At 34.9% G+C, this 12,039-nt stretch overlaps 1 protein-coding gene across 3 annotated transcripts in view; it reads right to left on the minus strand.

The window, feature by feature from the left end:
• Positions 1-12,039, minus strand: part of TBC1D19 (TBC1 domain family member 19) — a 102,974-nt gene that overhangs the window by 53,207 nt on the left and 37,728 nt on the right. For all 3 annotated transcript variants that reach the window (XM_079767406.1, XM_079767408.1, XM_079767407.1), the window contains 3 exons: positions 9,543-9,653; positions 5,647-5,719; positions 12-50 (listed from right to left, as the gene is read on the minus strand). In XM_079767406.1, the coding sequence (XP_079623532.1) occupies positions 12-50; positions 5,647-5,719; positions 9,543-9,653 (223 nt within the window). The remainder of the gene's footprint in view (positions 1-11; positions 51-5,646; positions 5,720-9,542; positions 9,654-12,039) is intronic.

The following is a 12,039-nucleotide window of genomic DNA, read 5'->3' on the forward strand; positions in this document are numbered from 1 at the left end:
CAAAAGCTTACCTTTTTGCCCAATACGTACATGCTCATTTTCAAAAAGTTCTAAAAAAAAGATAAAATAAAATCATTAAACACAAATATGATCAGCCATATTTAAAATAATAATGGGTATATTTTTTTGGTATTAATACTTTTAATTATTTTAAAGCTGAATGGCTCTATAGAAAAGGATAGGAATATTTATATTTATATGCATAAAATCATTTTTCTAAACAGTTTAAAGTTTGTAGAAATGAAGAGTTAAGTGCATTTAATTAGAATAAAAAATGACAAACTACTTTTCTTTTTGTTAAAATAAAACAGAATATCTTCTCAAAACACCAAAATGTTTCTGTTCATTCATCTTTGATTTTATCCTAAAAAGAGAAAAATTTTGGCTGACTGCCAGAGGCTGGGGTAGAGGTGGGGGCGAAATGGGTAAATGGAGTCAAAAGGTAAAAATTTCCAGTTATAAAATAATTAAGCCATGGGATGTAATATACACCATGGTGCCTATAGTTAATAATATTGTATTGCATATTTGAAAGTTGCTAAGAGAGTAAATCTTAAAAGTTCTTATCACAAGAAAAAAAATCTGTAATTATGTATGGTAAATGATGTTAACTAGACTTATTGTGGTAATCATTCTGTAATATATACTAATATTGAATCATTATGTTACACTCCTGAAACTAGTATAATGTTGTATGTAATTATACCTCAATTAAAAACCATGTTGATGTATCATTGGCAAATATATTCTCCCATACAGTGGGTTTCCTTTTCAATTTGATGCTGGTTTCTTTTCTGTGCATAAGCTTTTTCTTTTTATATAGTCTCATTTATTTACTTTTTCCTTTGTTTCTCTTGCCTTAGGTGTTGTATCAGTGAAAATTCTGCTATGTGAGATGTCTGATATTTTACTGCCTTCGTTTTCTTCTAGGATTTTTGTGGTTCATGACTTACATTTAAGTCTTTTATCCATTTTGAATTTATTCTTGTATATGGTGTAAGTTGGTGGTCTAGTTTCATTTTTTTTGCATGTACCTGTCCAATTACCCCAATGCCATTTATTGAAGAAACTGTCTTTACTGTATGCTCTTGTCTCCTTTGTCAAATATTAATTGAGCATAATGGCTGGGGTCGATTTCTGGGTTCTCTGTTCTGTTTCATTAATCTATATGCCTGTTCTGTGCCAGTACCAGGCTGTTTTCATTACAACGGCTTTGTAGTATAGCTTCATATCTGGTATTGTTATTCCTCCAACTTTATTTTTTTTTTTTCTCAAGATTGCTGCAGCTATTCATGGTCTTTTTTGGTTCTATATGAATTTTTGGAGTATTTGTTCTAGATCTGTGAACTATTCCATTGGTATTTTAATAGGGATTGCATTGAATCTATAGATTGGTTTGGGTAGTATGGCTATTTTAATGATGTTAATTCTACCAATCCATGAACATGGTATAGTCTTCCACTTGTTTATATCTTCCTCTATCTCTTTTTTCAATGTTCTGTAGTTTTTTGAGTACAGGTCTTTTACCTCCTTGGTTAAGTCAATCCTAAGTATCTTAATTTGTTGTTTCATTTTAATTAGCTATGATTGCTGAGACTTAGTAACCAAAGAATCAAAGGTTGTCAGCCAATTCTTTTCTCTATAAAAGTGGATGATACTACCAGGTGATACACTGAAAGCAGTACAAAATAAATTCTTTACAGAATTTATTCTATTATATGAAATACAATAATTTTGCTTTCCAAGTACCATACTATGGTCCAAGAATATGACACCCAAAGAAATCAGAACCAGAATTTCCATTCCTCAAAGAATGGTCTGAGGACCACTACGTTAATAGATGCATATACATTAGGAGATCTTGATTGGAAAAAAAGGTTCTCTGGTAAAATGTAATTAGAAGATGCTAAGATCAATGTTTACTTAGGACTTCTCACAGTTTTTAACATGGTAAACCACACTGTAACTGTATATCTTTAAAAAGTATATGGTTTAGCCTTCCCAAACCTTATTTGAAAACAAGATCCTCTTTTTCACAGGGCATATGGTGAATGTTTCATGGAACACACTCAGGAAATGCTGTACCAAACGAAGATGCTTTATTCTTTCCGAAATAACAACCTGAGAAAATGTCTATTTAGCAGAACCCCCATCTAATAAGATTCATTATTATGTATATTCAGACAATAATATCAGAAATATGAGCCCCCTTGTTCATGAAAGAATGCTGATTCTGCTCATCCTTTCCTCTCATAGCATAGGTCTTATCACTGGTTTCCATAGTAAGTATGTGTGTGTGTATGTGTGTGTGTGTGTGTGTGTGTGTGTGTGTATTTAAAATAAATGCATATTCATGAGAATTTATAGAAATAATAAATGTATGACTTTGTTATTATTATTAAATACAGATTCTACATTATAATGATAAGGATTCTTCTACCAACGTTTATATAAACCTGATAAGTTAGTGAGAAATGCACTTCAAATATAAAAATGGAAAAACAGTACGGGTAAAACATAGGTAATTCAGGTTTTTAAAGATAAGTAGGAAATGAGGGGAACACTATGTAAATTATATGATTGTCTAACCACTAAGCTGTACACCTGAAACCAATACATAATAAAAAAGTAAAATAAAATTAATTATATATTTTAAAAAGATGAGTAGGAAGGATATAGTTTCTGTAAATCACACTTAAACTTAATCCTAAATATGAAACTTGCCTCTAGCCAAATACTATTAGCAATATTTTCAAAATATTTAGCATTACATTTCCAATTTAACCAAAGCCATAGACATATAGTAAAAAATAAAAAAAAACTATTTTTTACTCCAGGCAAAAGTAGTTCTATATGACCTCATTTTTCTTTCCAAGTAATTCTGTTGCCTAGCAATTCTCAAGACAGGCAAAAAATTTCAGTATTATACCACTAAAAAAAGCTCATTGGATGAACACTAATTCAACCCCATTTTCAGCAGTCCTGCTTTGAAAAGTCAGGGAGCAAAAATAACTGCATCAACTAACAAGATTTTCAACTTCCTCCAGACGTACTGAGGTGCTCTCTCTTCTGCTCCAACTACCCCTTGTATATAATAATAGCCAAAGCCAGGCGAGTCTTATCTCAATCTTATATCTTCCCTAAAAACAAAAATTATGTCATATCTATGTATTCACTAGTCTCTGGCCCTTATCAGGATCTCACCCACATTTGTTGTCTTATGAGTGAATCAAAGAACTATACTCTAGATTAAGAGAAAAATTAGGTTTTCTAAAGCATAGCTATTATAAGTTTAGAATGATTTAAAACAATTCTTAAGGATTTTTTTCAAAAGTGAAAAACATAGATATCATTCAAGGTTATATTACTATCTCTTTCCCCTTTTGTTAGTTATATATGACTAGAGGCCCGATGCATGAAATTCGTACAAGAGTAGGCCTTCGTAGCTGCGGGCGACTGCCTGGATCCCTCCCTTGCAGCCATGGCAGCTGCAGCCCTGGCTTAGTCCAGAAGGACGTCCGGTCTAATTAGCATAGCATGCTTTTATTATTATAGATTATCACTTGCCATGAACAGAAGTATAAGTTAAGATATCTGTCTCAGTCTGTTCAAGCTGCTGAAACAAAACTAGGTAGCTTATAAATAACAGAAAATCATTTCTCACAGTTCTGGAGGCTAAAAGTGCAAGAACAGGATGCCAGGATAGTCAGTTCTGGTGGGGATCCTCTTCCGCATTGTAGTGTACTGACTTTTCGCTGTGGAAGAGGCTGGGGAGCTCTGTTGGGCACCTTTTATAAAGAAACCAATTCCCATTCAGGAAGGCAGACTTCTTAGTTTTGAATCTTGGTTCTACCACTCACTAGTTTTTGTGACTTTGGGCAAGTTATTTCACATCTGCACTTCTTCAACTTTAAAATGGTGGTATTACTTCTATCTCACATCATAGAAAAAAATTAAAACCATAATACAATACCACTATTTAATACCAGAATGACTAAAGCAAAGAAGATGGAATACACCCAGCATAAGCAAGCATACAGAGCAACTACTGTTCTCACACATTGTTGATGGAAGTGTAAACTGGTACTACCACTTTTAAAATTTCTTTGGCAGTTATCTACTGAAGCTGAACTTATGCCAACCCTAGGACCGAGAAATTGCATTCCCGGGTGTATACTCAACATATATTCACCAAAAGACACACATTAGGATGTTCACAGCAGCCTTATTTGTAATAGCCCCACACTTAAAACTTCCCAAATACCCATCAACAGTAGAATGGATAAATAAATGTGTGTGGTATGTTGATACAACAGACACTATAATGCAAAAAGCCCAAAATATATATAAATATACACAGCAATATGGCTGAATCTCACAAACACAATAGTGAACAAAAGAAGTCAAATATCAAAGAGTACATAACAAAACTTTATATGTTTTAATTCATATGAAGTTCAAGAATTGGCAAAACCAATCTATGCCGGGAGAAATTAAATAGTGGTCTTTGACCTGGAGGGTAAAAATTGAAGGAGATTAAGAGGGAGCTTCAATTTATTAATCTGTATTTGTCCAATTAATAAAAATTCCTTGAACCATTATCGTATGATATACACTTTCCCCAAGGCATTAAAAACTAGTAATTTTAAAGGAGGTAATAAACACACCTTGTAGATTGCTGAGAGTAAAATGAGACAATATACATATAACACATAGCATATGCTCAATAACTGTTTATTATTATGTTTGTTATTATTACTAAGAATAATAAATATCCAACTTCCTTATTTTATAGAGGAAGAAACAAGTGCAAAGATGTAAAGCGACTTGTCCAGGACACACAGCAAGCCAGTGGCAGATGAGAGTCTAGAATAGTTCCGACACCTGTCTAGTATTAGTTCCACTACAATACAGGCCTCCCACATTTTAAAGCAATTTTTACTTCCTTTTTATTATAGCTAAATATGAACCTGGGCTTTTATAATAACCATATTGCACTTCTATACAAAAAGAGAAAAGTTAGGGAAATTTTCTAAATGATTAAGGTTTAAGACAGGCATCCTCAAACTACGGCCCGCGGGCCACATGCGGGTGTTTTTGCCGTTTTGTTTTTTTACTTCAAAATAAGATATGTGCAGTATGCATAGGAATTTGTTCATAGTTTTTTTTAAACTAGAGTCCGGCCCTCCAACGGTCTGAGGGACAGTGAACTGGCCCCCTGTTTAAAAAGTTTGAGGACCCCTGGTTTAAGAGACAGTGATTTTAAAGCCTGAGTTCATTCATGGTGGAATGTCTGTGTTTGTGTAATTTGGTGCTATGAAAAATAATAAAAAATAAATAGTGCTGTTCAGTAAAGGGATAGATGAGTGCTGCCAATGAAGATTTTGCCAACAAAATAACTTATATATGTCCAATGACTTATCGGAATTATTTTGAGCTTCAAATAAAAAGACAAGATCAAGTTGCACTCTGATCATTATAACATACAGAATTCTATTCAATACTTAGTAGAAACCAAGGAGAGGCAAAAGCATTCTTTGTTTTCAGATATAAAAATGTTACTAGATTCATTTGGAAATAACAAGATACATTTTTCCCTCGCTCTCATTTATCATTGATCATATGCCATATGGGAGAAATACTAACCAGGAGGCACTTGTGTAGAATCATCTATACCTAGTTGTCCGGTAGTTAAGCCGAGTTCTACAAATAATTCTTTCTGAAAAACAACACACACAGAATTAACATACATCTCAGACTTTGCTACATGTAAAAAAATAATAATCTTCACCTAAACATCAGCGTAAATAAAAATCACAATACGAAACGAATCTTTGCTTCCTTCAAACATCTAAAGAAGAAAAGGCCTGTCCTAGCCGGTTTGGCTCAGTGGATAGAGCAGACCAAAGTGTCCCGGGTTTGATTCTGGTCAAGGGCACATACCTCGTTTGCAGGCTCCTCCCTGGCCCGGGCCCTGGTAGGGGCTCCTGCAGGAGGCAAGTCAATGTGTTTCTCTAACATCGATATTTCTGTCTTTCCCTCTCTCTTCCACTCTCTCTCTAAAAATCAATGGAAAAATATCCTCAGGTGAGGATTAAAAAAAAGAAGAAGAAGAAAAAGAAAAAGCCATTATTGAACCTTTAAATAGTAATGCACTGATTCAATATTAAGGAGCAGAACAACCATGATTTTTTTTACTACAGTATTGCTACGTAACATTTACATTTTTTATTTTCATGAGAAAAAAACATGAAAAGATAAAAGCTGTTAGGAAAAATCAACATATTATGGGGAAAAACTTAAATATACAATATTTCTCCAAAGGTAGAGCCTTTAGTAGTATTTTTCTTTCTCCTAATTTCTTTTACCTAAGAAAATTTTTACTTTGATGTCAATGTTTTAAAAAACTATTTTAAAAATAGTTCTTGATTTTTTCTTTTTAGGTAATAGGCTAATCAGTAAAGTAAGAAATGAATTATCCTTTGAGGAAAGAAATATTAACATTCAACTCTTTCCTGAAACACACATCTGCACACATTATATGTCACAATTGTCAATTCTAATATCATTGTTTAAAATGAGCAATATAATTCTGTATCTATGCTTTCTATGTTACTGTACTTCACTCAGCTCTTAATCAACTAAGCAATGAAAATATCCAAAACAACGTAATTAATTTTTAAGTAAGATTAGACTATCAAGTGCTCTGCTAAAATAAGAATAAATTAGATTTATTCTCCAGACTTCCTCTACTTATCTAGTAATGTCTAAGGAAAGTAATTATGTTTGTCTGTTATTTTTAAAATATATAACAATCCCATGTTATTTGTATTATTTTTCTTCCCTAAGTAATTAAATATTTCTATTAATATTTAATTGCCTTAGTGTTTTGTTACTATTCAATTGCTAAAACCAAACTTCCTTCTTCTTTAAAAAATAAAATTAATTTTAATCCTTCCCAATTATCTATTATTATTTAAGTTCATAATTTACTAGTGTCCCTCACAAGACAGTTATTGAGCCTAATATGCACATACATTTCATTTTTGTATTAATTTTAAATAACTACCATTATATTTCAATTCTTAACTAAACTTGATTTTCATCTGTACTTTAAAATAACACTGCATCATGTTACCAATTTTTCAGATTAAAGAGGTAAATTTTTAATGTTATTCTTCCATTTTCAACCATTGTCTTCCATTTATTTTAAACTCTTCCTTCATTAAAATCATTAGAATTAATGATAATGTATTTGATTTTTTAAAATAAATTTGATCTTCATATTATAGAGGGACATAAGTCCAATAAGCATTTCAGTATTAGGTTCTATAGTCACAATGGGGAATTATACTTATGCTAAGACATGTGAGGAGCATAAAAAAACTCTGAACATCGTTTTCTATTCCACTGCTCTGGACTATTTTTTATTCAACATCAGTACACCTGGCCCCTAAACTCAAATTTCCTTTAAAACTCCCCTAAAATATCGTGCCTTCTGGGATACCTTCTTTGATATTCCAGGCTGATTTGGGCAATTCTCTATGCATATGGATTACCTTTTTCCAACCTCTACCAAACCATATAATCACATCATATCAAAATTATTTTTTTACTTGTCCATCTTCCCACTACCCCAAAGCTCTTGGAAGACAGAATGCTCATACACATTTGTATTCCCAGAACTTGGATGGTGCTAAGTGACCCATAGTGGGGCTCAATAACATTAAACCATACCACGGAGCTCTAGTTCCACCCTGCTGCCTCTACCTGGCTGAATTAGTAAACAGATGTTAGTGTCTCCAACTTTATAGGAATTTCCGTTTAACATGGATGAGTCTATACAACATTATGACCTAGATTTAAGGGCCATCCAGTATAGTAAGTACCTCATGACTCATTGAGTGTCACTAAGTTCAATACTCATACAGACAGATCACGGATACAGACAAACCATGCAGTCTGCAGTCAGAATCATTACACATCCAGGCCCTGTGGTTCAGGAAAGGCAGGGACAACTATCCCTAATGACCACAGGAAGAAAAGGACTAACCATATTGTCAGCAGGTAGAGCCTCAATTTCTGAAAAATTAGTCACAAGCGAAGGCAGGTGCCAGCGGGGGCCCCCCGATCGCCCCGCCGGTCACCCCACAGATCGGCCCTGATTACAGCCAGGTCTAGGGACCCTACCAGTGCACGAAGTTCATGCACTGGACCTCTAGTTTTACAAATAAGAAAAGGAAAGCTCAAGGTAAAAAAACTTGCTCAAGGTCACATAACTAGTTAGTTGGCTTCAGAATCTAATCACCTACACTGTCTCTACACGCAGCAAATAGTTTAAGAGGTGAAATCCACTAAAAGACTTATTACAACAGCAGCACAGAAGTTCTCTATCTTATATACTCCTCCACATACACACACACTCATAATCCAGGGACAACCATTTTTTTCTGGTATATATCTCCATATTTCAAGAAACAAGTATATATTGCTATTTTTAATTTACCAGTTTCAGATATTTACTGGGTTTATTTGTTTGTTTGTTTTTATGGGAAGTGAGGATTTTTAGCTCATGTACTTCTCATCATCATCCTATATAATAAAAAGCTAATATGCAAATTGACCAAATAGCAGAACAACTGGTTGCTATGACACGCACTGATCACCAGGGGGCAGACACTCAACGCAGGAGCTGCCCCCTGGTGGTCAGTGCGTGTCATACCGACCAGTTGTTCCACCGTTCGGTTGGTTTGCATATTAGCCTTTTATTATATAGGATGATGCAGGAGCTGCCCCCTGGTGGTCAGTGCACTCCCACAGGGGGAGCGCTGCTCAGCCAGAAGCCAGGCTCATAGCTGGTGAGCGCAGCAATGGTGGAGGGAGCCTCTCCCACCTCCACAGTAGCACTAAGGATGTCCCCCAAGAGCTCCCGGACTATGAGAGGGCACAGGCTGGGGTGAGGGACCCCCCCAAGTGCACGAATTTCGTGCACTGGGCTTCTAGTTTCAATATAATTATATGTAAACTAGAGGCCCAGTGCACAAATTTGTGCACAGGTGGGGTCTGCCCACCCCCCCCCCCCCCAATGGGGGCCAATTGGGCTGGGCCAGTGGGGGAGAGGGGACGCAGGAGGTTGGCCAGCCAGCTCAACCCCCGATCGGGGTGTAGGGGGCCGATCAGGGGCAGGGCCAGCTGGGGGGGGGGTGCCCCCCAATCAGGCCCGCTGGCCAGCCACAGTGCATGTAATAGCAACCGGTCGTTCCAGTCATTCCGGCGTTCCGGTCACTTGGCTTTTATATATATAGATTCTTGATGAAATCTATATTATTTGCATTACTATGACAATTTAAATGTAATTCACTGCTAAGCCACATAACATATTATAAATGTGTTTCCTTTCTTATACTTTTAAATTAAATTCATTTAACTCTTCCTGCACCCTTTAACAATCTGAAAAGATCTTTCTCAATACAATTTTGCATGTGGTCACGCCAGTCAGATTATCTGTACTTTCAGTGTTTTTCTTGGAGGCCTATACTTACCAATTCAGGGATGTCCTTTACTTTCAGAGGAACTTGGATTAAACCCAAATGAGTCCTGAAACTAAGAGAATCACCATTTTCATAATTTGGGTTGCGAAGATTAATTAATACCTTTAAAAACAAACCCAACAAAATTGATTAGTTTTGTATAGAATGTTTACACTTCTAAAATTGGCAGTGATATTCTTGGTGTATCACCACAAAATTAAAAACTATTTGGGGTTAATCATATACTTCAATAACATTCTAAAATACTGGAAAATTGTACTAAAATGTTAAAATACCATAAACATGCTTTTAATTAGGTGGCTTAATATTCCAACTGATGATCTACCGTTTCATTATAAAAATTTAAGAATTTAATTATAAAGAAAACATTTTTATGGTAAGAAAAAATAAAAATTGTTTGATTATAACAATTTACCAGGAAAGGTGATAGAAAAATAAAAATTGCTTAACTGTAATATTTACCAAGGAAAATTTTAGAACCAACTCTAACCCTTTTAAAAACAAATATTGACAATGTTTTTTAGAAAGATACTAAGGTAATATTGGAAGGTATCACCTCTAAATCAAACCCACATGGAAAAACAAAAGAAATTTTCAGAAGCCAAGCTAACAAGAAAGACAATTTACATACTTTTCAAAATTAAGCAGATAAAACAATTCATGGAAATTTGCATATCCCTTAATCTAGGAATCTCATTTCTATGAGTATAGTTGTGGAAATAATATAAAATGTTTGCAAAAATAGGGCAGAAAGAATGTTAATGAAATGCTGTTTATAATGGAAAAACATATAACAACTTAGACATCCCATTCAAGGGAATTACTTAAATAAATTATGATTGATTCACATAATAAAATTCAGTGTAATAAGTAATTTATGTAGATAATAACATGAAAAATGTTCATAATATAGTACGTTTTAAAAATTATGATAATTGTGTCTATTGCTGTATGATGGCATTATGAGTAATTTTTATTTAAAATTTTCTTCTTATGTATGTTTTCTTATTTTTCTATCAACATTCATTTAGGGGAAAGAATAATCATAAGTTTTTAAAATATTTTAAAGCTGAAACTCTTGAGGGAAATCAACAATCAAGAGTCCAGGGAAGGAGATGATGATGACAGAAACACTATCGTATCTGAGGAAGGCATTGAACTGATAACTAATCGCTGATAAAACGGAATGTGCTATAAAGCTCAAAGTTTCACAATATTGCAAACACTAAATTGAAACTGAAAATATCAATGGTATTTGTTTTAAAAATAAAAGATTTAGAAAAGAATCAACCGTGTTAAATATAGACTAATAGAGAACAGCACAATTTCAGACTACACAAATACTGCATGGAGAACTCACAAACACAGACTGGGAAAGAAAAGGAATCTATGAATACATGGGTGATAGGAAAGAGAAAATATTAAAAATGCAGACACTATAACTAAGGAAATAACTATAGAAAATGTTCTTGAATTAAATAAAAATCCCAGCATAAATAGTAAGAAAAGCATCAATTCAGCAACAGTTCCTAAGGAAACAGAATATAACACTATTAGGGAGAAAACACAGTTAAAAATAACCATATAAAAATTACATGAAATTTTAGCCCTTGGTGCTAGAAAAGGAGTTTAGAAGAAACCTTTAATAAGCTAAGAGAAATAATACCATCGCTATACAGTTTTGACCAACCTAACTTCTCTTTAAATTTAAAAGGAGACTATTTATACTCCAGACAACCTGATGAAATTTCTAAACATGCTGGTAAACTGGTATCAGAGACAACAGGTTCAGAAAAGAAATAAAAATAAAATGTGAAAGATTCATTCGTTCATTTAACAACTATTCATTGAGCAAGAATATGCTAAGCCTTTGCTGGAGATAGAGCAGTAAAAGATAGGAAGAGCTTGCAGTAGGTTTTGTATTTATGCCTATCTCCAGGGATACCTGGGAGTCTGGTCAAGATGGGATGGAATGTACTAACTTGTCATTTATAATGTGCTATTTAATAGCCCCTGTGTTTACATTGTTTATTGCCTGGACTAGAACAAGGAGGGAATAAAAAGGAAAAAGATTCCCTGAGCACCTATATGTGCCAGGCAGCAGGCAACATGACTTATAGTCACTATCCTACATAATAAAGAGGTAATATGCAAATCAACCAAACAGCAGAACGACCAGTCACTATGACGTGCACTGACCACCAGGGGGCAGACGCTCAACGCAGGAGCTGCCCCCTGGTGGTCAGTGCGCTCCCACAGGGGGAATGCTGCTCAGCCAAAAGCCAGGCTCACGTCTGGCAAGCGCAGCAGTGGTGGAGGGAGCCTCTCCCACCTCTGCAGCAGCACTAAGGACCCCTCGGGGGATGTCCAATTGCAGGCTGGCAGTTGGACATCCCCGAAGGGGTCCAGACTGTGAGAGGACGCAGGCAGGGCTGAGGGACACCCCCGCAGTGCACAAATGTCGTGCACCGGACCTCTAGTTTTTTAA

Source organism: Cnephaeus nilssonii (genome assembly GCF_951640355.1).
Source record: "Cnephaeus nilssonii genome assembly, chromosome: 1".
Taxonomy (NCBI): Eukaryota; Metazoa; Chordata; class Mammalia; order Chiroptera; family Vespertilionidae; genus Cnephaeus; species Cnephaeus nilssonii.